General features: G+C 38.5%; 1 protein-coding gene across 1 annotated transcript in view; it reads right to left on the bottom strand.

The window, feature by feature from the left end:
* Positions 1-6,968: 6,968 nt before the first annotated feature.
* Positions 6,969-27,815, bottom strand: part of LOC145771407 (uncharacterized) — a 46,557-nt gene continuing 25,710 nt past the window's right edge. Inside the window, exon 3 of the mRNA XM_082583168.1 lies at positions 6,969-7,129. Coding sequence (XP_082439294.1) covers positions 7,052-7,129 — 78 coding nt within the window. The 3' untranslated portion in view covers positions 6,969-7,051. The remainder of the gene's footprint in view (positions 7,130-27,815) is intronic.

Genomic DNA, 27,815 nt, shown 5'->3' with positions numbered 1-27,815 from the left:
TAAACGTAGAATTGAAAAACAAAAAGTTATGTATAAAATAGGGTTGGTTAAAAGCTAAGCTAAGGTTTAAGAGAATGGATAAAGTAAAAGGGTTCCTGAGTTTGGTTTTACTGTTATTGGTAATAATATATCATGTGATATGGTTTGTTTAGCTTCAAAATGATAATTGAAAACTGCATAATGTTACAGCCTAACAAAATAAGTTAAGATGCCTTATAGTTGAAAATTTTTGGAATATCTGAAAAATCATCTATCACTTGCCTTTTGTTATTCCAGAAGCACCACACTGTTCCTTTGGATGTCCACACGTCCTTGAAACCAAAAGCATCTCTCGCTTGACGAAGTAATGACAGATGTCGTTTGGTCAAGGACTCTGTGATCGATAGTTTAGGACCATCATCAGTTCAGAACTTGCTTTTTGAATAAAAAATTTCATCCCTTGTCATCCTTCTAACAAATTTAATAATTATTGGTTTGTTTAGTTTTTTAGATGGCAAGGGGTGGCATGCATCTATGTCACTCATAGTAAAGCAGTTAGTTGGTTTAACTACTTGATTAATTTTATTTACCACATATTTCGAGTAATCAATATTACTTCCCTTGTTTGGGCTGTACATCCAAATCGAAAGATCCATTCCCCATAAGAATGAAACACAGCATTCGGAAAGACCTAGAATCGAACCAATAGACCTATCCACCAGAATCAATAGTGAAAACTCCATTCATGCAAGCAAACAGCTTCTATAAAGAAAAAACATGGCTGCAACCAAACCGATAAAAAATTAACAAAACTTTTATAAAATTAACTTAATTAAATCCTACATATTAACCGATCTATAATTTTTACGTCCATATGCATACAGACAGTTTGCTAATTTAAACCCGATCAGCCCGCACTACGTATTGTACGGGAAGAAGAACAAACATGCGTTGACATATCGTATTTAAATCGTGATGTTCTATATACCTAGAACCAAAAGATCTGCAGTTTAAATCAATACTACATTAGTTATTTTGTGAGATTGATATTTTTATGTTAGTTGAGCAAGAAACATTATACAAATAACGTTAATAAACCTTTATGATCTTCAAGTATATGCTTTAGATGTGTTTAGGACTTGTATTGTAGTAATAATTATGGCAATACTTCGAAGCGAAGATAAAAAAAAATAGTTAAAATCACGCCATATACAAGCTCTCATATGTATATCATTTGTAATGTAATTGTAATGAAAGAAATTAAGGCAAGACAATTATGAAAGCCCACGAAATTAAAACGATTACGCGATTAAAACATTCAATGCGCAGCATTATGAAACATCATGAAACATAACGTCAAATAACCGCAAACATAGGTTTTTTCCCTGCTAAAGCGTTTAAAAAATTGTAATGAAGCTTTGTAAAAAAGTTGGTTACAATCAGACCGACAAAAATTAAGGGTTATCTTCGGAAGTTCACGAAATGTGACAAATCTAGGTTTAAAATCAGCAACACTACATTAGTTAATATGTTCTGAGATTGCTATTTTTATGTTGGTTGAGTACGAAAAATTATTAAAGTGGCGTTAATACCTTCATGATCTTCAAGTATGGTTTAGGTATATTTAGGACTTAGCCTACATTGTAATGAAAAATGGATTGTTTCATAACTACCTCACAGGATACTTATCACCTACAAAGTTATAACATGCAGGCATTTATGTTGCTGCAGAAAACGCATTTCGAAAAGTATAATCCGGTTAATAAAATAATATCGTAGTTGTGATTAAAATATTCAGGACATTGCCAAAACGACTGCGCTCTGCGCAGTCGTGACGTCACGCCGTTGACACTTTTTGCCTTGATTATGTTACCTGAAGTGCAACTTCTGGGTTAGCTTTGGTGGGTTAGCTTCTCTTTGTGTTATCTACTTAGATAAACGAACCAATATTATACTTCTACCATACGAACATTTATGTTGCTGCCGAAGTTGTGAACAAAAAATAGCTACATGTCCTTGCTGCAGAAAACGTATTTCGAAAAGTATTATTGTTTATCGAAGTGATAAAGTGAATGTCCTGGGGGTTTACTGAATTTTTAGATGTCCATCATATTATTGACCAGAAAGCCCCAGCAAAATTCTTTACAACCAATTTTGTGAAACCTACTGCAATTAACTCAAAATTTTTACACGGAAATTCTCATCATCCCACACATGTTTTCAAGTCAATCATCTATGGAGAGGCAATTCGCATGCGCCGACTTAATGAACGTGAAGATTATTACCTGGCCAGTTTGGAAAAACTCTATAAAAAATGCATAGACTCGGGTTTCAACAAAACTATCACGAAAGAAATGATCACCTTGGCAAAAACATGGAAATCGCGTCTTGGACCTAGCATTACTAAACGAAATCAAAATTTAAAAAAAATTATTTGGACCACTTCTTTTCCACACCTTTTGAAAGTTACCACCAAGGAAGTAAAACTAAAACCCAATGCAGCAGTCGTTTTTAAACGCCCAGCAACACTTGCAAACCACTTAACGAACTATAAATCTATTTCCCTAAGCACAAATCTTAAACCTGAAACAGGCACATCGCAACCTTGTGGACAATGTGCACTTTGCGGGAACAGAAAAAATCATCAAACGAGTATGGTGCCTTCTACCACATTTCTAACTGCATGCTCTGGAAAAAAAATTAACCTGAAACAAAACTTAACCTGCAAAAATTTTGGAATTTACGTCGCAACTTGGAGGATCTGCAAAAATCAGTACGTTGGCCAAACTAAAAACCCCTTTTCCGTAAGATGGACAGGTCACCGACACAACTGGAACAGCTTTGATTGCAAGGACAATTCAGATAAAGCAGCCTTACTAAAACATTTTCACCGATTTCACTCCAATATTATCAAGAATAAACCCACCCTTCCAGATTGTTTCGAAGTTATTTTCGTTGAAGAACCTAAACCTTCCATTCTTGATAGCCGAGAAAACTTTTGGTTTCATATTTTAAATGCAAACATTAACATTAAAAAAATGTTCTTACCCAAAATCAGATAGAATGTTTTTAGAAATGATAATAGGCTTCACTGTAATTTCAAGTGTTACTGTTTTCTACGGTTTTAATTTATCCACTGTTACTACTATTTCTTGTAATTCACGCTTGTTTTGAATGAACCGAACCCCTCCCAAATGTTCACTTCGCCTTTATAATGTATGACCTTTATAATTTGCATAAATATGTTTCATTATTACTGCTCGTAGACTATTTTCGCAAACAAATTTGTTCCTTGGCAACCACATCAACAATTTCAATTGATTTTTCATTTTACAAACTGAACTGAACTACAAACTGAACTGCCATTTTTAAATGATTTGCATTTCTTGATACCACTTTACCTATTGATAGCTCTTAGAGTGAACTGCCATTTACCGACGAGAGAAGATTTGCCAAATCCATTCTTGGTTTTTATTCTTCACTTTAAACATTGGTTTTATATCCCATGACGTAAACAATTTTCTTAATGTGTAAATATTGAAGAAATTTTGCTCATCATTTTAATTTTGATTATAGAGGCTTACAGCATATAGTTTCCCTTTATGCAGCAGTCATTGCAATAATTTGTTTGTTTGTTTGCAGAACTGAAGATGCTCATTATGTAGCGAAATATATATTCTGTTTAAACATGAGGCTGGTTGAACTTTATTTTAATAATTCTCAAACAAAATGTTTATCGAAGTTAATAAAATTTCATTTTAAATAGTTAATAAAAAGCGAAATATTCATCATATTACGTTTAAATAACCTACACAGAATTAAATTGCTAAACCTGAAATAAATGACTTCTTTCGACAGCCTAGCTGTCGTGACGTCACACTTTGTGCAACTGCGGGTTAGCTTTTGCTGGTTGGCTTCGGCGGGTTAGCTTCAGCGGGTTAACACTTGAGTTAACACTTGGGTTAACTTTTGGGTTAGCTTTCGGGGCTTCTAGGCCACATCATAGACTACTAGGGTAGATCCTGAATTTAACTTGTTAAAGAATAACTTTCAAAAAAATGAAATTGAGTAGCCTACTCAAATATGTTGGATGCTGACATACATCCTGAGGATACTGCCTCAAATGTAAGCACTAGGATGTCTAAGAGCTCGTCACGGATAGTTGTACAAATTAACCTGCAGCTAAGACGAGAGGAGCTCTAGATACACGCCGAGGCCGAAGCAAGAGCTGCTGAGGCCACCGCGAGAATTGAGGCTGCCGCAAGGGCTGAAGCCGTACGAGCTGAGACTGCCGCGAGAGCTGAGGCCGAAACAAGAGCTGCTGAGGCCGTACGAGCTGAGGCTGTCGCGAGAGCTGAGGCCGAAGCGAGAGATGCTGAGGCCGTACGAGCAGAAGCCGTCGCGAAAACTGAAGCCGAAGCGAGAGCTGCTGAGTTCGCATCAAAGACGCACAGTTGAGGGCTGAACAACGTAAAGAGGTAGCTTTAGATGAGTATCGATCCTAGGTGGGCTCCCGGCGTAGCTCTAAGAAGGGCTCTTCTAGGCATACCAACAGTAAACGTCATTTGCGGTTAAATTTACATAACCTTTTCCAGACGCCTGTTCAATCCGTAAGTGGACCAGTACAATCCACATGTTTTCAAGCTATTTCAGGAGGTCTCGAGGCCGCGGCTAAGGGTCTTCCAAAGGCTCTAGAGCAGTGGTTCCCAACCTTTTTTGTCACGGACCCCTTTACACAAATTATTAATTCTGCGGACCCCTACCTAAATTTTGCCTGTAACTCAATTAACATACGATTGACTATTGTAATAATTATGCTACTCAACTACTGTACTGTGCCATATTGCGTTGCCACTATGACTCCTGCGGCAAACATCAGGAAACAGTTGTTCAAATAAGAAAATGAATGAATTGTTCACGAAATGTCAGCAGTACTTCAATATTAAGGTGACCCAAAGTGCTATGCCGAAACTTTTTCAACGTAAGCAAAATTAATGAGAGGGCTGTTGTTGCCTTTCCTGAACTAAACGACTGAACTGTGGTTGAGTGTTTGACAATGCAACACGCATGTCATCTTCAACGTCCAGGCGATTTTGATGTTTAGTTTTTATTGTAACAAGAGCTGAGAATCCTGCCTCGCAAAGGTAAGTTGAGTTGATACCAAAAGAGTTGAAAAGAGTTTATCAAAAGAGTTGATACCTGATTTTTTAGCTGCTGCAGTCGTTTTAAAACTTCTCCTCTAGACAACCAACGTACCTCAGAATGATACAAACGTACTCCGTAATCTTATCCTACTTCGTGACAGAGCGCTTTAAAAGTACTGTGGTTTACAGCTCTGCTTTTGATGAAATTAATGACTTTCACGCAATTCTTCAGAATTTCTTTGAGACTGGCTGGTAAAGTTTTTGCTGCTAAGTCGTACCTGAGCAAGAAGCAACAACAACGCGAGGAGCAGCAGCATAGATTTGTTTTAATGCATACCGGTACAGTTTATTCTCGCGGGCTTGAGCTTGATACATTTGCATTTAAAGAGAGAAATGAAAGTGAAAAGATCGCTTTTCGTTTTTTTTTTTTTCAAAATTCATCAAGGTTATCAGCAGTGATGTACGCGCATACAAAAAATATTGACGCCGTCAGCGTAAACGCAAACGTTCGAAAAACCATACGCCGTATGCATCAACGTAACTTGTAAAAAAAGTTGGCGGCGTCAGCGCATACACTAGTGTAAACTAATTTTGTTTGCTAGGTGCCAAACATTCACACGGTATAAACCACTCGAAACAAATCAGTTTTATTTTGAATTTATACGAAGAAACACAAGCATCTGAAAGTGTTCATCTGACATTTTGCTGCGTTTTGGTTCCAATATGTCTTTGCCCATTGAAAACATTCTTTCAACTGCAGTGCTGGAAAGTATTGGCGTGTTGTAGCGAAAAAAAAACATTAAAAAGTATGCGTTGACGCTATGCGCTAAAAAACCGCGAAAACTTTACGGCGTAGCCTCAAGCGCAAACTATCCAAAAAAATGTGGCCGTAAGCGCTAGCGTAGACAAAAAGTCTAAGCCGTAAGTGTGCGGCGTATACGTACATCTCTGGTTATCACGGACCCCCAAAGGGTCCGCGAACCCCAGGTTGGGAACCACTGCTCTAGAGCCCAGGCCTGCGAATTATAGTCGAACTCCTCCCCCAGAGCGTACAGGTTACGGGGCCGCTATCAGAAGTAATGTTTTTCCCTCTTTCACACATGTTTTCAAAGAAAACTAGTGCTACAAACAAGACTGGTATAAAGATTCCTGCAAACGCATCAGTCCGAGCCACCAGCATCTCCATCGAGAAGTCACGCCGAGAAGCATATCGATGTTTGATCATTTCATTTACTCATGATCTAATCATCTGGCGCCAAGTGATGTGGCGTGTCCCTTTGCAACACTGTCTGCGTCTGAAGAGTTTTGTCCGCTAGAGGCGTAAAGGCTGGAACGTGGCTCGCGGAAGAATATTCAGCAAACACTTTGGCAACTCAGTGGCAGGACATGAAGGAAAACGATACACAAAAGAAGACAATAAAGAAATGATATTCGAAACATTACAAGGTTGAACCTGGACTACTGATTTGGGACATTGATTCTGTTGTTAAATAATATTACTGTGTTTACCAGTTTACCTTGGTTTACTGTAAATTATACTAACTTCTACAAGGCTTACTTCTGTGTGGTATTAGTAGGCAGTGCACTCTAGAAGAGATAAGGTTAGAACATCGCCCCTTCTGAGCTAGGAGTCGCACATCGGTAGTGCTGCGCGTACACTATCCGACCACCTAACCCCATACGCCAAACATGTGCGCAGGCTAACCTACGCCACTGTTTGTAGGCAATGTAGTGTAGGCTACTGCCACTGTATGCCTCGATATGTTAGTGCAAAAACTGCTAATGTTAAGGTTGAAATGGTTCTGAAGGTTGAGAAATACTACTTTAGCATACTCAGCACAACAATGATGTTTAAAAACATATTTAATTCACAGAAGTGTTTGATAAATTCAAATAAACAATAAAAGTTCCTTCGTTGGGTGCAGAACCTAATCTTCAATCTCTTCTTCAATTCCAAGTTCAGCGTCGGAGTAGGTGCTGTAATCTATGTAATCGACGCCGTAATTCTGAAAGTACATTTTCAAGTAAGTTAATGCTGGCCCAAGCTGTTCTTGACGATACCACACATGCGAATATAAGTTTCACAAATACTGTAGCAATGGTAAAGACGCTAGGCCAATGGTTCCCAACCTTTTTAGGTTTACGGCGGGGGCGTAGCCAGCCCAAAATTCATTTTAGGGGGTGTCAAAAATTTTTGACTACTGTCAGTAGCGCACCCAGAAAAAAAAATTAGGGGGCTAATTCAGAAATGTCGGCCGAGTGATTTGCGACAGCAGTGACAATAGGCCAATGCCCATCCCTTAGATTAATATTTAAAGGCATTCACGGCCCACAACCCACAGGTTGCCGATACATCAGAATTCGTTCTCTCAATCAGATTAGAAGTTGGCCTAGTGAACCTCAGCATGGTACTACCACCATCAGCATCCTCATCTCTACGTCCACTCTCGCAATCTTCTATAAATCTCGACTTTTTTGTCATGTATGACAAAATAGAATTAGCTTTCCATTTGCCAACACAAATAAGTGCGAAAACAACAAATACCGTAGCACGAAAACAGTTTGAAAAAATAACTAATTGATAAACAAGGAATGCGTTCTTCTTTCTGAAAAACTTCGCTCAGAGATCAATTGAAATGCAAAAAGATCTGTAGTTGCGCTTCATTGAAGAAGAAAGAGGTACTAGTATTGGAGGAAACAACATTAATCACATACGATATGCTGGCCTGAAGACACCGTTTTGATAGCTGACTTGGACGTAAAACTGCAAAACATCTTAGATATTGTGTGTACGAAAAGAAAGATATTTGGCATGGAACTAAATAGGCTAAAAAGAAAACAGAAACAATGGTCATTGTAATATTGGAAACGTGCCTTTAAAGGGGTATTAAAGGAAAAACCTGACTTGGCGATTTTCCACGTTCTTTGTGTTTAACATGCTACCATAAAACGATTTTCAATAAAATTTTGCCCCATTGCGGTCTGACCACCATTGTGCGCGTGCTTTTGTCAGAGCTTTTAAAACGAGATTGGCCTGAGCAACGAAGCGTGCGACTGTAAAGAACGTCATAAAGTCTACGTCATAAAGTCTAGCAATCAACCGATCACGCAATAATTGTTACTGCGGGCGATTTGACTGTAGGCTATGTATGTATTTACATCAAAACAGCACATTTTAACATCAAAACAGCAGACAGTTTGCTCAAAACATCAGATTGGTAACGTGGCTTTTGTTATTGCTGGACTTTATGACGTATTCTTGAGCTGTGTTTGCACGTTTTGGTCATTTTAAAAAAAATGAAAATAAATGAAACACTGGACTTTGGGCCTTGCCAGCGCCATTGAAAACAATTTTTTTGGGGTAATTGTTTTTGAAATGTATTCTTGAATGTTCAGTTTACTCATTTTAATGCTTAATTCCGGTTTGAAATTTTCCTTTAGTATGCCTTTAAACTTTTAAGTTATTTGAGAACTTGCCTTTTAAGTTTGTACCTTGTGTTTCGCCTTTTGCCTTACGCGTTTTCCATGACCTTGATTGGCCGCTGTTAAATTCGCTTTCCTGACAGCGTTGCGTCATTTTCAAAACTCGAGTTCCAATAATAAGTCAATGGTTTTAGTGCCGCAGCTATGTGGGCGTTCACGTTGCTAGTTTATGTTGAAGTCTGAGTACATGTTGAGATTCAAATAAGGTTATCTGTTTGTTTATGACTGTTCGTCCGAGATAGTCAGACGTCAAGGAATCCGAGAAACATTACAGTATTGTTCGAATTCATTGAAACTGTCAAGAAAATAGGCTGAATTTGTGTATATTTGGTTTATTGTGATAATTTAACAGATGTGTGTAGTTTAATACCTAATGTGGCCCCCCATCTTCTTTCAATATTTCACAAACACGGTTTAGCATGGATTCGATTAGTTTTTTGCAGTTTTCTGCAATTTTTGGGTCCCGCAACCACACCTGAATGATGGCCTTCATGAGCTTCCTTGTGATGGTGCAGTCCTTCTTCAGTAATCGTGCCTTGATTATGCTCCACAAATTTTCGATGGGATTTAAATCCGGAGAATTGCCAGGCCAATCTAACGTGATAATCTTGTTTTTCTTAAAAAAATTAGTGTTTTTTTTAGAAGAATATATGGTGTTAGGTCCTGCTGAAAAATGCCCCCATCTTCAGGAAATGCTTTTCCCAGGTCTGGGATAACCTTTTTTGTGATCACATCGATGTATCGTTCAGAATTCATTATTCCTTCCACCGGAAACAGTGATCCAACACCTCTGTGGCTAAAACTTCCCCAGAACATTTTTTGGGGGGAATCTTTTACTCGTTGATTGAAATGGCAGGGCTTCAGCGTCTCTCCAACACTCCTTCTCACAAACCTCACACGGTCACACCATGCCATTCTTCTAGAAAAACCAATAATATTTTTAAGAAAAACAAGATTATCACGTTAGATTGGCCTGGCAATTCTCCGGATTTAAATCCTATCAAAAATTTGTAAAGCACAATCAAGGCACGATTACGCAAGAAGGACTGCACCATCATAAGGAAGCTCATCATTCAGGTGTGGTTTTAAAAATAATCGAATCCATGCCAAACCGTGTTCGTGCAATATTGAAAGAAGGTGGAGGCCACATTAGGTATTAAACCATACACATCTGTTGAATTATCACAATAAATCAAATATACACAATTTCAGCCTGTTTTCTTGACGGAGGAGCAGGACTACGTGCGCCGATATTTAAAAGAGAATAGCTGAGAAAAAAGTGGGAAGCGAGGTAAACCATAGAAATGCTTGTCACAAAGCAATAACGAAATTCTGGAAAACCTTTTCGAATGCGCTGATTAATGATTTTAATTGGGAAAGAAAGCCAGAAGTAGACATTTTTTTATTCAGGTTAAAGTGAAACCACTTTACGTTGGACTAAAGTTCAAAGTAACTATCAAGTTGCCTTGCAAAGCGGAAGATCAAAGTTCGCAAAACCGGTCGTAATATTGATTTTGCCCAAAAATTAGGTCGTTGAAATCAATGCTTAATTACTCGTAACTTTCACGTGATATAGGCCCAATTTTTTTTTTGTAGTCAGAGTGTAAAGATGGAGGTTTGATATTATCGAACTGAATCGCCGGTTAATACTTACCGCCGATTAATTCTCTAAATTGATGGACCGTGCATTATCGTAAAAACTATCCGTCCGCGCATTTGCCACTTTGACTATATATGATAATATATGACTTTGTTTTAGAGCATCAAATTTATGCTATCACCGTAATTAATAACTCGTATGTAAGTTTTTACACGTATTTTGAACATAGGCGCCTAAGCTATGGGGGCCTGGCCCCCACGCATATTTCTGCGTGGGGGCAACTTTTTATGCTGTATTGATACATAAAACAATAGATGGACTAGCGATCGGCAGCAGGAAAACATTTTTTGAATGCAAACCGCAACAGCTTCGCAATAAAGAACGAGTAGAATAAAGAACTAGAACGAGTAGCGATGCTACAATCCCACATCACACAACAAAATCTGTCATTTTTACATTGATTTAACGTTTGCAGACGTTGAATCAATGTAAATATGATTGATTTTGCTGCCTGGGACATAGCAAAAATCTACCATTTTGTGTCGATTCAATGTCATCAGATGTTAAATGCACCCAAAAGAAAAACATAATTTGCTACATAGACGGAGCGTGCGTTTAGCTTTATGAGCTTGCAAACAGACTTGATGTCGCTTTCGAAAGTCGAAACCTCTGCACTGCAGTGAATTGCGCAGTGCCCAGTGAATCGCTCGCTGTGAAAATGAACTTGAAGTCTCGGCCCGAGGTAACTACTAACCAACGCAACAAGGGCTGGTACAAACCGCATTGCGCACACGCCGCAGAATCAACGCAGTAACGGACTCACACAAAGTGAATGGCGCACACACGACCGTTGCCATAGAAACCCGATCAAAGGCGGAATATGCGCATCTTTTGTTTCATCTGCAACGCGAAAACGGGCGTTTTACAGCGGTCAGTCATAAGTTGCGATATTGTAGTGAAAAGGGAGCAATGTCAAGCCGAAAATTTAATCAAACGTCTCTCCGTAACTATTTTTCAAGGGCTGCTTACGGATGTCAGCAACTTTTAAATTTATTCAAGGTGACGTGCTGCTGAATTGATGTTAACATGAATGATTTTACTTTCCACAGGTATATTTTTAAGCGTATGATCAAGTTAGTATTTGCATTCCATTTTCAAAACATTGTCATTCCATTTACAGTGTACCTTTTAGTAAACCTTTTCGTCTCTTGTTTCATGCTAATAAATCTAGTTCGTTGCTAAACTTTAGTTTATGTTGTGCTTAGCTTAAAGAGTAGCAGTCCATCAACCGCTAGCTAACGCAGACGCATGTCATGTGTTTGCTTAACCAAAGTGGTCGAGTTTTGTTTATAATAATTAACGGTAGGTCGAACGTAGCGATAACTCCGAGTGTGGCAATAAAAGCAATCCTAGTGTGACGGCATAATTACGTCATTTATCTGCGTGACATTTGCCGAATTTACGTTGCTGCTGATGAAACACGCTTTCGCCCCCACGGCCAAAAAAATAGTTAGGCGCCTATGATTTTGAACAATAACATACTCGAACAACTAACAAAACACTTCTGTTTATCTCATTAACCTGTATTGTTAATCATGAAAAATGTTGTTTTGATGTAAAACACATATTTTGAACGAACCCAGACAACAAAAATGACGGATTTTGCCGTCTGGGAAGGCACTCAAAAGTAAACACTGGATAAAATGCAAGAATGCAGAAGAAACGATAGCCTATTGTGGAATAAAATACAAAATTCTCTAAATAAACAGAAGGCGTCGTTGGATTTACAGAAGGATTTTGTTGGATTACAGAAGGATTATTATCGTTGGATTTTAAAAAAATTGCCGAATAGGGAACTAACTGATAAAAACTGTAGCCAAATAGGAAACTAGCCCAATCGGACTAGCCGAATCGGGCTGTAGCCGAATAGGGTAATAGCCGAATCGGACTAGCCGAAACGGGCCATTCCGCACAGATCTTCACAAAAGTCTTGAGCGTTAGCAAGCAATGGAAACTTTGCTGTGGCGTCTTTAAGAACAAACTTATTTCGATGAGCGAAACAATGCACATATGGCGAATGTCAGGATTTTTCTTCTTGATAAGGCGATGAAGCACCATCAAATAATATGCCTACCATCTTTTCTTGATCAACAATTCAACATTGCATGGAATTAACAAGTCACGAACAATCGAACATACTTCAAAAGAGCTTTCAACGATATCCCCTCTGCACATGGATAATTAATAGACCAGGAGGCAGGACGATTTATTTGACTGTCTGGGTCAGTAAAGTTTGATAAATGTTTCTAGACTGAAATTTTGTGTAGATTTCGAAAATAAGCTTCTTACTTGCACTAGCCTGACCGTTTTTGTTATAGTAAGCATTTTCCGAGATGATAACCTACCTGGCAATATCGCTATACAGTATATTCGTCTGTTATGTGACTGAATGCTTATCAAGATGGTATACATCACAGGTAACAGTAAAAGGCAATAAAAGATGATCAAAATGAACACTTTTTGTCTGATTATATATACGCAATATGGTAACATGCAAAAAGTTTCAATCGCCAGACAAAATACTTTGTCATTTCTATATTTCGGTATCTAGTACTGTACATTCAGTAACTATGAAAGGTAAAGAGAAAGTTTAGATTTTATCAATCAATCCAGTGTTCAAGCGAGCACTGGATTGATTGATAGCTTAAGACGCTTAAGCGTCTTAAGCTATAAGCTTACGCTTAAGCGAGCAATGTTAACGTCTTTAATCTTGTTTTGTCCATACAAAACTCACACAAACTCTTCCAGCACAAGGTAGGTGTCTTCAGCCATTGTTGAAAAGCCAAGTTCTCTAAACGTTTTTTTTTTAACCTTGGAGAATTCTCTACAATATTTAATGGACATACTTTCCCTTTGCTCTTAAATGAAGGAGAGTAGTCGCAGCCAGTGAACGCATGCAAAACTGGTAATGCTTCACAAAGTTCTTTTCCCAAAGTGTCGGCCAGCGTTACGTCAACGTACCTGCGACAGTTGTTGTTTGAATTTCCGGGTCTACGTCTTTTAGGCGCAGACAGTTAGGCGCCGGTCTAACAGGCGCGCACACTGTGGCGTCTGGATATTTAGGTGCGGAGCACTGTGGCGCCCGTTCATTTAGGTGCTATTCCTAGTAAAGTCTGCAGATTGTATCAGCTTGGCATGTAGGGCAATGCTTTTCACACGAAATGTTATATTGAACAGAAATATGTTGTTTTGTTAATGCGCGTGTAGAGATGAGGTGTGAGACAACGCTCTACTACTCTTGATATTAGCACATCTCCAGTTATCCACAAGACATTTGCTTTGCATCCTGAACACTGGTTGCAGCCAGATGGAACCTTACTTAATCTGTTATCTTTTGCAATTTTTTCTACTCGGGATGGATTGGTCGTGTGGCGAGTAGCCCTACGTATGAGACAACGCTCTACTACATGAATACATTTCAATAGGGCATATGAACCCTGGCTACAAGTTACAAGCATAATGGTGCGACTGTGCTCGTTATTAAACCTAGTCCAGGTTTTGACGGAAAACTAAGTCACTCTTCACTCAAGCCTACCACCCGCTTGAGCTTGAGTATAGGCTACGGTATATTTTTTACTGATGTTTAGTGTAGTTATTAGTTGACTAAAAATGAACTCAGTCATGTTCGGAAACTTGAGTAATTAATTTATTGATAAAGCTTTCGCCGATGCAAACCTCGACTAACAACAAATAAATGCCGAACATGCGCATTAAAACACAATATATTTTTCTGTTCAATAGCCTATAACATTTTGTGTGAAAAGCATTGCCGATTTAAGCAGCTTCACTCACGAAAGCCATAACATATTTTTCTGTGCAATACAACATTTTGTGTGAAAAGCATTGCCCTACATGCCAAGCTGATACAATCTGCAGAATTTACTAGGAATAGTACCTAAATGACCGGGCGCTAGAGCTGGGCGATATTGGTAAAATAATTTCGATACGATATTACCAAAAATAAAACGATATTATCTAAGTTTCGATATTTTACGGCGAATCACAAAGCACGGCTTTCTATAACTGCATGAAAAACATACTGAGCACTGGTACTGAAATGAACAACATTTATTGCAAACAATGCTGCGATTTAACCGTCGCAAACTAAAGATTTTTGGACAAAAATGTCAGCATGTTGACATTGCAGGGTTTTAGGCACGATCTCTTCTTGGAAACAATTGAGCCACTAAGTGAAAACACTCTTTCACTACTAACTAACACTGGTGGCTTGAATGCACAGAAGTTTTCTTGCAACTTTTGCAAGTGTAGGAAAAGTCAGTGCATTAGCTCGCCACCATGTACAGATGCAGCTATCCTTGTTGATAGTTTTTGATGCAAAATAGAGATGCAGCTGTGAGTAGCAAAACAAAATAAAGTATCTACCTAGCTGTAGCTACCGTAGGCTACGGCCGCTACGCTACGTAAATTCAGTCAGCTTGCAAGTTTCCTATCGTATTTACCGGACTTCATCCTTCGCAACAACCCAACACGTGGGAATCAATAAGCAGGATTGCGTAATCACAAAGACTGCTAGTAATGCGTAAACAATGCACACACGCTTGAGGATTGTCTGCGCATGCGATGTCAGACTGCTCGCAATGCGTAAACAATGCACACACACTGGGTTGTCTACGCATGCGATGTCTGTGTCACTGCGCATGCGAAAATGTTGCTATAATTTCAGTACATTTATAAACGATAAAATCGGAGCTTTGTGAATAAATATCGCTGCCGAAAAAATATCGTATCGTATCGAAGTATCGTAATATCGCCCAGCTCTACCGGGCGCCACAGTGCTCCGCACCTAAATATCCAGACGCCACAGTGTGCGCGCCTATTTGACCGGCGCCTAACTGTCTGCGCCTAAAAGACTTGCTCCGAATTTCCTACGTCCATGTATATTTTGAGGAAATTGTTACAACTGGCATGATACAACAGAATCACCAGCACATCAGTGGCATTTGCTCTTGCAGTGATGATGTGGTTGGGGTTGAGGATGTGAATATGCCCTCGCATCCTGCATCATCCTTGTATCAGCTTCGATGTGGGAACTCACAAGTGGCTTGTACTTTTTCCTTGTTATGTGTCCATCCTCAACAGAATACACGAAGCACTTGTCATCAACACCATAGAATAGTTTCTTATTACACAGTACATCACAGTACTGATCATCACACCACTGTTGAGCAAGGAAGTGAGCAGTAGAACTCATTAAACCATCGAATTTTCCAAGGCACAAAGGGCAGAAGTTTAAGGGATACTTGAAGACAATTGGTAACTCAATATGAGTTGTAACAATGTCACAGTAAGATAAAGTAGTCGCCCAAACAGGTCTCTTGTCCCTTTCACTTTTATTATTTTCTTTCCTTGTTCACCACCTTTGCTTTTACAGCATTATAAGAGTTTGACTACTTTCCTGTGGATTGGTGACTCAAACCTGGAGGTGGATATCAAGAAATCTGTCTTGAACTCAGAGTACATCTTCTCGGCAATCTTCCGCACTTGCAGAAGCTCACTTGTGACTTCCTCAGATGCATATTTCCCACTTCCAATGGAATACAAAACATCATTCTCAACAGGATTTGCAAATGGATGCATAGTTGTGTCTACAACTTTGAGGATTTTTTCGAAATCTGATGTATCTCTCTTGACTCTTGATGGTTTCAGCTCTTGAGCAGGTTCTACAAGTTGAGCTAATCCTGCTTTCATCATCAAGCTTCCAACAACAGCATTTTTTGTTGCTCTAAGAATATTCCACCTCTTACATGCACCAAAATTCTGTGTCATCGATGCTATCCCTGTCAGTCTTCATGGAGCATCTGCATTTACGGTCTGTTCCAACGTGAGATCAACATCACATCGACTGAATGCTTTTGATGTTCGTATGATGTTGCAAGACCCATTCTGCAACTGATCTTTCAAACCATGGTGAATGTTCTCAATGTTCAGCAGCTTTATTTCCTACAGGGTCATCCATTTGGCATAGTTGTGGAGACCAGTTGCAAACAACAGGGGAATCAGCTTATTCAGAGAACGAGTGAACAAATCTAAGTTACTGATCCTCACAGCTCTTGTGAACCTCTGGTAGTGCTCCACCAACTTACATTACTGCATCCAAAACTGAACTGTAGCTCCATGTTTGCCATTCAGTGTATCATCTGTGAATTTCTCATAGGCTGAGAGAAAGTTTATGTATTCTTCATGACTCTCAATCTCGTTTATCAGGCCAGGTGAAGGGTTGAGAAGTAGCTGAAGTTTCATTACTGGAACAATGGATATGTCAGCTTGCAGGAGGAACATTTCCAGATGCTTTATTCTGAAATCGACCGCAAGGAGGTGATGAAGTATCTTTGCTTGATTGTAAAATGTTTCTTTCAAAAGACCATCACAATTTTGAACGTTTAGAGTTCTGCGCTTTAGACAAGTGTTGGCCGATGATGGCGTTCCACTCTGGGTAACAGCTGATGATTTTGTCACTTTTTCCTTCTTTACTGGTGGTTGATAATGAACGTCTGTGTCTTCAGAGTTGTATGTAGATGTGGTTGCAGATACACCTTCATCCTCAGCTGTGTGTGAACCATATTCTGTGTTGTCAGACAGATTTTTGTCTTTCACTGTCCCTGTTGTTTCTCTACAAACATTTTGATAAGCTATACCGAGGGTGTCGTGAAGAGGGTTGCTTCCATCCAATGTTTCAGTCAATTCATCAAAATTGTCGAAAGCCAGTCCGCTTGATAAATTTGCAATATTGAGTAGCCTAGTCCATCAGGTGTAGCACAACTCCTATTTGCAAAATTTGAGGCCAATTCAGTTTCTACGTCTTCTGCTGTTATATAGCTTATGCAATGTCCTAATCAGTTAAGTTTCCTAAGGCCAGTTGTGGATTTCACACCCAGGCCAAACAAAAGATGTTTTTGAGGTTTAAAGTGCCTCTGACAGGAAAATAAATTCACTAAATTTAGCTAAGATACCAAAGAGATGACACTAACAAACTTCCCTGACCAGAAAATCCTAAAAAATATCAATAGGCTACTAAGTTACACGCTTGCAAACTTTCGTTCACTTTCGGCGAATCTGGCACTCATTTAATTGCGAAAATAAAAACGGCAACACCGCTGTGACGTCACCGTGGGTGGGAAGGATACTTTCTTTCTCTGTGGTGAGTTGGTAAGGTATGGTACGATAACTACAAAACGTCAATGTGTGGGTCTCTATTGGTCTAAAGCATGTGCAAAATGAGAATTACCGAAATGAAAAAGTCAACTTATTATTACTATCAGGTTTAGATCAAAAAGGTTGAGTGTATTTTTATCAAACAGCATCTCAATTCAATTGAAATTGCAGTTTTTCTAAACTCTTGTAGGGCTACAATTTTGATAATTTTTTATTGTCCTAATCTGGCTATAGCCATTTGCAGTGTAAAAGCAGTATCTCACAAACAGTACCCTTAATTAATGGTTGAGGTAATGCCTGCAAATTGCTGTTTATGTGTTAGTGACAAAGACGTGTGCAATCTTTTCATGCTTTCAAACAAAACAAGGTGCTGAGAAGAAAATAGGCAAAGTTTTCTTCAAGTGTTGGAAAGTGGATGGACCATACAAAACTAGTCGTATATGTTCTCTTCCCTTCACTGGAGATGATTTTGTTAACACCACCAACCCGATTTAGATCTTCCCAGCAATGAGTGGCGTGCTGGGAAATCTAGGTGGTGCGTTTGCCACAAGTGCGAGTCTATGTCCCAGCCCAATGAATGTGTACGTTTCTATGAAGTGCCACAGACGAAAGAATTTTTGAAGAAAGACGCATCTAGCTGTGTTACTATTTCGACCAATTTTGAGGCACACTTACATCCTGTAGTTCTGAGGACTTTTTTATGAGGAGCAGGAAGAACTGGAGAAAAAGCAATAAACCGGAAGAAGAAAATGGAGACCTAGCAAAAGAGTAGCCTAAGGATGCTACATTAGGCTAAAAATACCCTAAACGCTAAAGAATGCACACTAAAAGAAGTAATTTTGTTTCCTTGCAGGCAGTATCGGTAATTAGTCGCTTACAGGCATGTATTGGAGTGGATACCACAAGGTGATGCTCTCGGAAGCAACAATCGGATTGTGCTGCCGTCATGCATTGTTTGGTGAATCCGAAACAATTTTCAAGTCCAGATGGCCGTTACACCGGATTTCAATGGCCAACTGAAGGCACATTATGAGAGAGGGAGAGAGAGAGTACTTTTATTTATTTATAAATAGTGATGAATGATGATGAATTAAATATGAATGATGATTCGTACGATTTCTTCATTTTTCACTTCAAGTATATTTTAGGTTTTGTAGGAACGCATCCAGTACAGTTTTATTAAACTGCAAAAAACAACAAATCTTGAAAAAAGCAACCGTTTGTACCAACTCCGACCAAACTGTGATCCACCAATTACATCTAGAAAGCATTTGTTTCATCCATCGCTAACGACGCCCACCCATGATGACATAACACCACCAAAGTCGTCCCAGAGCAGTGAAATATAGAATTTCGCCTGTGGTGGCGCTGCAGAGCAGTCGTTTTGTATAAATTTCGCCCTAACCAGTCGAGCTACGAGGTTAATATTAAAAAGATCGCTTAGTATAATTCTGCGCTAGGAAATGGTTATAAATGTTACTATACTTGGGTCCAACCTGTCAGGGGCACTTTAACTGGCCCCCTGGTCACAGAGAATACAATGTCATCCAAAATAGATTATATTTGACGTTCCTGTTTCTCACATGCTACTGCTAAATTCTCTGTTAATAATACAGACGAAATCGGTTAATCGAATTATCTATTTGCCAGACGTTTTGATACGATTATCCGATTGATTCGTTTAACAAATTTACTAAAAAAAAGGTTTATTGTGAATGGGCGTAATTGTTGAGATGTCTGTGCTGACTAGGCTGCAACGCACATTACAACTGATGCTTCCTACAACTGTTTACAATTCTGGTTAAACTTTAAAGAGTTTACAAGTTCTGTGTTACGTAACACTCTGCTGTATTTTCCAGCCAGCAAAACTGGTCCTTTTTGCATTGATTTATCATCTGCAGACGTTGAAACAATGTAAAAAAGACCAGCTTTGCTGACTGGGAGAGCATTTATGATCAAAGCATTTTTCTGCAAACTGTGGCAATCGGACTTCTTTTAATCTCACCGATATCTGTGACGTCACAACGCGAACTTTGACGTTGATGTTTTTGATTCAAGCGTGCTATTTTTAGCTCCATACCAGCTGTGTAGTTTTGAGTATGGAACGTGGCCTACGAAAATAGTGGTATGGTAGAAAAACACGGCTTACACCAATTGTTTGTTTTGAAATCGCAAAGGTTTTTTTTTCAAGTCTTTTGCGCTGTCTGGTAAAATAATTAACATGCAATGTTCTTCAACTGAACGAAACTGCACAAATCAAATTACGCACTGCATTTCACAACAGTAGGCTGCTTTTTTCAGCAATTTAAAAAAAAATTCTCCAAAGTTTTTTTGGTTTAAACTTTTGGACATGCTTTCCAACACTTCCCTCTCAAGCCGAAATAATTTGTCCTCGTCCATTCCTTGGAAAGCCAGTCGCCGACGGATGACATCAAAAGCATTTAAACTTCTTTATTGGGAAGTGTATTATCAAATTGCATTGCATTATCAAAGTCGAGTTTCAACACCATGACAAAAATCTTTAAAGATCGAAAGCTCTCCAAAACTTTAAAAATTCGTTTGTTAAAATGCTGTGTTTGGTCAATTTTGATGTACGGATGTGAAACCTGGACGCTAACAACAAAAACCCGAAAAAAGCTTGAAGCTGCAGAAATGTGGTTTTACCGAAGAATTCTTAAAATTCTATGGACAGCTTTTCGAACCAACAGAGCAGTTCTCCAACAGATGGGCCAGGAGCAGCAGATAATGAGATCTATAGAAATGCGGCAACTGAAGTTCTTGGGTCACAGCATAAGGAAAGGCGAACTTGAAGATTTATCTTTAAGTGGAAAAATAATAGGAAAACAGTTAAGAGGAGCTCAAAGATTCACATTTTTGCACAATTTTCAACCACAAATGAAAAACCCTACTAAAATTTGGCAAGACGCACGAGATCGATCAAATTGGAACATCATTGTACATCGAGGGCTGTATCAGCCATGATACCTACAGAGAGAAAGATTGGGAAGTGTGCTTATTCCTTTTGTCTGCTCTTCTGTTTTAATGAAGCCCAGCTGTGCGAAAATTGTTTTTTTTTGTAGTGCGATGTCTATTAGATTATGGCCTGGGATTACAGACACTTGTCTTTGTTTTGATCGCATGCGTATGTCTCACCTCTGCTTCATTTCGCCTTTGAACATTGCAGACAATTATGCGAAGCAAAAAAGAGACATTCTCTTTTCGCTAACAGGCACAATTATATGATTAAATGAATGAAGTATGCAAACTAGAAGCAAATCCTGATGCTTTTATCCGACTTATACTTTTAAGCGGTATTCGTTTAACCGATGTTTTTACTTAACATTAGATTGGATTTGGTTTGGGATTTTAGGTTTTGATTCAAATAAACGATTGATACGTTTAAGCAGTATACTATTACCCATTTCGTCTGTATTCTCAAAAACTCAGTAGAATGCTGGGAGATATATTGTAATCGGATAATATAGCCTATAGCACTAGGTCGAGCGGTACCGGTAGTGGCCACTGGCCATGTCTCCAGATAGAGTAAAATAAAGACTAATTCTGGAGTTTATGACTTTTTATTAACCCAACGAGAAAACAGCATTAATATCATATTTCAAGCTAAGTTAGAAGGTAATTTCGAAGATCACTGAAGTTTCACTGCATGTTAATCATGTCACAATGAAGTAAGCATTTTTCTTGATAAGAGTATAACAACAGGTCTTTACAGAGAAAACGGTCAGGCTAGTGCAAGTAAGAAGTTTATTTTCGAAATCTACACAAAATTTCAGTCAAGAAACACTTGTCAAACCTTACTGACTCAGACAGTCAAATAAATCGACCTGGCTCCTGCTCTAAACACCTATACCATTTTACTTTATTTTCTAGTCGTTGTCACAGTGTCGAATAGAAAAGCAGAGTTGTTCGGTTTTGTTACTTTGCTCTAAATATGCCAAATCTCATGGTATTATGTTTACTGCATTTGCTTTAATAACAAACGCATGAACTTATAGTGTGATTTTGTTGTGACTCTTCAAAAAAAACGCGTTGAGATTGCGCAGTCAACCAAATATCTTTGTGTGCTTATTAATAACAAGTTGTGTGACAAAAGTTATGTAAAACGACAAATCAGAGCTTTATATTGTGCCACTAATAACATGCCTTCGTTTGTCAAACATTGTAGTGTGGATGTAAAACAAGCTGTGTTTCGAGCATATTGTGTGCCTGTATAGTCTATCTATTCTATATAATTCACACCTGCGAACCAATTTCTCTGCTAAATGGAAAAGGAAGTTTAAAGTTGCCTATAATAATATATGAAAGTGGGAGCACTCAGCAAGTTCGTTGCGATGTACTAATTATTGATGCTTTATGGAGAAAAAATGTGTATAATTTTCTGTTATGCTGCTCAGACGCCAATAAATAATCTAATTTGTGCCCTGCTAAATACTGATGTTTATCTAAGATCAAAATTTTATGATGTTGCTTGTAAATTGTTGTACAAGGAAGATTGAGATGTTTGTAGTCTTTCCTTGTACATGTATCTTTATTCATTTTGTTTTGTTTGGTTGCTTTTTTCTCATGTAATTCGATATGGATGTGTAACATGTGTGCATATCTGAAGTAAATAAACAAATAAATAAAAAAAATAGCCGACAATGCAGTACCGAATCTGGAAAAAAGTTTGGGAAGAATCAGAGTTTTAATAGTGTAAAGCAAAATTTATAATATAAATGGATACTGCAAAACTAAATGCCCGAAATGGTAAAGCTGAATAGGGGGTGTTTGGGACTTACTCCCCAAAAATGTTTAAAAAATATCATCTTGTTTTGGTCACTTTTTTTAGATTTTTGGTGCAATCATGTTTTTTTATATCAAGATGCACATTGCACATTTTGTATGTAAGCATACTCCCTTTATCCACTTTCCAAAACTATGAACGGAAAGCAAGCTGGAAACGTTTGCAAAAATGAAAAAAATATATTAAATGTTTTCGGTGCATACAAAATTATAAGATAAAAAACGCTGCACAAACTAAACATGCGTGGGGCCCTAGGTGGAGGGAGGTTTGGGAAGCAGTAAATACGGCCTTGCGTGGTTTAAGCTATTGATTACACTAGCCGACAAAAAAATTTTTTTTTTGGTGGTGAAGATATTTCAATTGTTTTTAGCTAATTTGGGGTCACTGTTTTCAAAAATGCAGTCAGTTTTTGTCTATCAGGTCTAGTTTTCTAGTTACGGTGGTTCCACTGCATATGTGTAGGCCTACTTATGTAAAAATTAGGGTTGTTCGAAACGAACTTTTTAAAGTCGAAACGAATTTTAGCCACCTTTTCTTTTTGTTGGATTTGTTCCTGTATTCTATTGTTAAATTCATCATACTGTTCCACAACATTGTTCAACTCATTATTACTTATACAAAGAAAAGTGAAAGTTTTAATGCAATGAGAGAAGTCTACAGACCATCCACGCATAGACAATCCCCTCTGAGAAGTAAGGATGGAGAAACGATATTTAAGAACGTAGCCGAAATAAGATCTTGATGGAAGCAACATTTTGAGGAGCTTCTCAACCATACAGCTGTTAAGCCTGTTATTGACAAATGCGTGATTGACATCATTCCCAACCAGGGTTGTCGGTATTTTACCCGACCCAAAAAAACCCACTTAAAAAAACCCATAAAAAAACCCAGAGCATCATATTTGTCCAATTTTTATTAGAAAATTAAAAAAATGAACAAAAACACTACAAGGCACTTAAAACAAACTTTAAATTAGGACTTAAGGATGTGATTGTGAAGTAAATTTCCAACAATAAACTGAAAACGCAGTGGATATTGTACAGTACACAAAAATCAAGTAATGCCACTTTGTGTATACTACACTAAAACTCATTTATGCAAGAAGGCCTTATAGTTAAACCAGTTGGTGAAAGTACTACTCTACTGTAGTCTGTATATATGATGTGAAATGCAATTTAGGAGGCTATTTACCAATTACAGATTCTGGAATCTAACGCATGGCTGTTTCAGAGCATTTGCCTAAATGGCCATTGGCCACGCAATCGCTCAATTGTTCATCCATTACTATATATAATACTGTATAATATAATCAAATATAGTTATTGCTATCTGAATCCCTAACAGCCTGTTTCACCTTTAACAGATCATCAGAAGTTCTTATTCAAATAGAATATAAGATTCTATAATAGAAGATTCTATTCAAATATAAATAGAAGATTCTATTTGAATCAGAACTTCTGATGATCCGTTAAAGGTGAAACAGGCTGTTAAGGATTCAGATGGTAATAACTATATTTGATTTAATTCGCTCTGCTTTGCTTTTTTGCTTAGCATTGAGCACTTTTTGTAGTATTAATAGTTTTTATTGTTTTTATATATAATATATATATAAATGATCAAAAATATTTAAACATGATGGCATAAATGCTCCTTGCCTTCAAATCTAAAGCAAATGATGCAATAATGTGATTTCTACCACGGTAGCATCAACTTGGTATAGAAATCAGTGGATGATGCAACATCCAACTTGATCTTGAAATTAATGGATGATGCAACATTCAAGCAACAACAGCCCTAGTGTATTATTTTATTGAGTTATGCAAGCATGTACTGTGAGTGAAAGGCACTTCATTCGTAAAAAGTAGTTTTGAGGTGAAATAAGCATGAATCTACCTTTTTTTGCATCTTTTTAAAAAAAAACCAATAAAACCCAAACAAACCCGGGTTTTTCTCAACCCTGTTCCCAACATGACACAAGAAGACTCTCTTTGTCAGACACCATCTCTCGGGGAGGTCAAAACTGCCATCATGGCCATGAAAAAGAACAAAACAGCGGGCCGTGATGGAATCCCAGCAGAGATTTCCAAACTAGGTTGCAGTTTAATCCAACATGACCTTCATCAACTGCTAATCAAAATCTGGACAAATGAAATTGTTCCATCTGATTTCAAAGATGCTAATATCATCACCATATACAAACGCATTTGGTAATCGATCTGAGTGTGGAAATTATCATGGGGTTTCTCTGTTAGCAACTGCAGGCAAGATTTTAGCATGTATTTTGAACAATCGCCTCAAACTGATATCCGAGAAGATCCTTCCTGAATCTTAGGCTAGCTTCAGGCCATCGACATGATATTTTTCCTCAGAAAATTGCAAGAAAAGTGTTGTGAACACCATCAACCACTGTACATGGCGTTTATTGATATTTCTAAGGCCTTCAACCGCGTCTCAAGAGATCTCCTGTGAGATGTACTTTCTAAATACGGAGGTCCAGACAAATTTCTTTGTATTTTGCGTCTTCTTCATGATGGTATGTTTGCCAAGAGTCCAGACCAGCAACAACAGTTCTGAACCTTTCCTGGTTAACTCTGGAGTGAAACAGGGATGCATAATAGCACCAACTCTTTTTGTAATTTTTATTGCATCTATATTGGAAATAGTCCACCATGACCTTCCATCTGGCATTGACATATCTTACTGCATGGATGAAAAGCTTTTTAACCCTTGCTCGCCTTAAAAGTTACAAATCAAAGACTACAACACGGAGTATCATGGAATTTCAATATGCCGATGATAACTGCGTAGCAGCACTGAGTGAAAACCACCTACAGCAGATTCTGAATGCTCTCCATCAAGCATACAAGAGGTTTGGACTTAGCGTCAATATTAACAAGACTCAGGTCCTCATTCCACCACTTCTTAAAGATCGTACCAGTGCTCTGCCAGAAATCCTTCTCGATGATACACCTCTAAAGAATGTGAAACACTTCCGCTACCGTACCTCGGAAGTGAAATAGCATTGACATTCAGGATGAAATACAACATCGTTTAAATTGTGCTAACATTGCTTTTGGAAAACTTCGCTCTTGAATATTTGACAATTCATAACATTCCAAAAAGTACAAAGCTTGCCGTCTACAATGCAGTAGTTATTACAACATTACCATATGCTTCCGAAACCTGGACCACCTACCGAAACCATATTACATCTCTTGAAAGATTTCAACAACGCTGCCTGCGCAAAATTCTGAATATCAGTTGGGAAGAAAAACGAACAAATTTGAGCGTGCTAGAAGAGGCTGAAACAACAAGCATTGAGCCCGGCATTATTCAAAACCAACTCAGATGGTGCGGGCATGTAGTGCGAATGCCAGATCAGCATCTTTCTAAGCAAATGTTTTACTCGGAATTGGCTAAAGGTAAGCGTTCAGTACCGGTAGGTACCGGTTAATACCAGTAGGTGGACAAAAGAAGCGATATAAAGACTCACTGAAGAGTAATCTTAAAAGGTGTAACATCAATTATACAAACTGGGAGGAAACCGCAGAGGATAGGCTGCTTTGGAGATCTGCCACTCATGTAGATGTTGCCACGTTTGAAAAGAGCAGATCTCAAAGGTTAAAAGAAAAAAGAATGCGAAGAAAAGAACGACAATCACACTCACAACCAACTCTCCCAAAGGATCTTAAATGTACCAAACACCAGCGCCGAGTCCCGAGCGGGCGGCCGCGCCCGCCGGACGTTTCAGGAACTAAAAGAAAAAAATTAATGCACTTTTAAGTCCCAAAATTTCTGTAACCATCTGCCACCCTCTGATACTAGCCTACTTACCTTATTCGCAGGGTTTTGTCGCCATATTATGATAGGCCCTACTAGACCTACTAGTACTAATTAAGCGATTATTTTTCGTCAATTATTGCCATTGTTACATTCATGCAACGTTAAACAACGTTGATTCGCCGTTAAACGAGCAAAAGTGTCCAGCCGTGCCGTTTGTCTCCACTCTGCCACTCCGGTACCCGGTCAATTGGTCGAAAGACAATTGGTCGACAGTCATTTGGTCGACAGACATTTGGTCGACAGGACGTTTGGTCGACAGACATTTGGTCGACAAGACATTTGGTCGACAGGACATTTGGTCGACAGGACGTTTGGTCGACAGACATTTGGTCGACAGGACGTTTGGTCGACAGACAATTGGTCGACAGACATTTGGTCGACAAGATATTTCGTCGACAGGACATTCGGTCGACAGAACGATTCATTTTAGGGTTAACTAACCCTAAAATGAATCTAAAACTAACCCTAAAACTAACCTATAAAACCCTAATCCTAACCTAACCCTAACCTTAGCCCTAACTCTAACCTAACCTAACCCTACCCTAACCCTAACTGTAACCCAAATGTCCTGTCGACCAAATGTCTTGTCGACCAAATGTCTGTCGACCAAATGTCTGTCGACCAAATGTCTTGTCGACCAAATGTCTTGTCGACCAAATGTCCTGTCGACCAAATGTCTGTCGACCAATTGTCTGTCGACCAAACGTCCTGTCGACCAAATGTCTGTCGACCAAATGACTGTCGACCAAATGTCTTTCGACCAATCGACCGGCCACCGCCACTCCTAGCCCAGTGCTATAAATCAAGTAAATTGCGCAAACCTGTGAGGAACGCCATTCGCGGCAAAAGTCTGACCGCAATTTCAACTGCTTTTACATCGTTTTAACATACACCAGATGTTAAATCAGTGTAAAAACTGTAGCATTGTTCTTCAAAGAAGTAATTTTCTCTCAAACGACGTTATCAATTAACTCTGCTGCCAAAATGCTCTATTTTGTCGTCTCAATCATCACAGTTGCGTCTGTTACGTCACTAATATTAAACTGTGCACTAGGGTGGTCCTCAAATGTATGGTAAAATTTTAAAGTTGGAAAAGTTTGGTTCTTACCCTTTCATTTGGTTCCTTTTTACTAAAAAACAGTTCACTAAAAGTTTGAAGTATTTTGATGAAGGTTTAGAGGTGCCACATGACCAGTGAAAATTGACAAAAATACGAAAATTTTGTCAAAATAGGTAAACCGCCTAAATATATGTCTTAAAAACAAGACCTCAACAATATACATTGCACTGCAGATACAAACGAAGAAAAATAGGCAACAATCTTGCCAAATTAGGCAGTAGCCACTACTCCGGTCTGTAGTGGGCAATAAAACATGCATATGCTGTAATGATATGCTGAACAAGTTATATCGCACCCACTTAGAGTGGATACATTTACAGGTCCCGTGTATCAAAATATAGTTCAGCCTGTGGACTTTAAGTGCTTCTTTTTATTGCAATTTGGAAGATCACATCGGTGCTGCTCTACAGAATATACTGCATTTGATCTTCATCTTTTGTCAGAAAATTGTTAAAATTTTGCATCAATGCAATACCTCTTTCAGCAAAATCGTTGATCACATGAAGACCACTAACAATGCTTTCTGCCCTCTTATTACTTTCATCCACATACCATGCTACAACTTCCACCTTTAGAGAGTCAGATGGTAAATCCAGAATCTGGAATAATCGC

The sequence above is a fragment of the Aplidium turbinatum genome, chromosome 5, assembly GCF_918807975.1.
Source record: "Aplidium turbinatum chromosome 5, kaAplTurb1.1, whole genome shotgun sequence".
Classification (NCBI taxonomy): Eukaryota; Metazoa; Chordata; class Ascidiacea; order Aplousobranchia; family Polyclinidae; genus Aplidium; species Aplidium turbinatum.
Note: the sequence above shows the minus strand (reverse complement) of the source record. Positions and strands in the feature narration are given on the sequence as shown.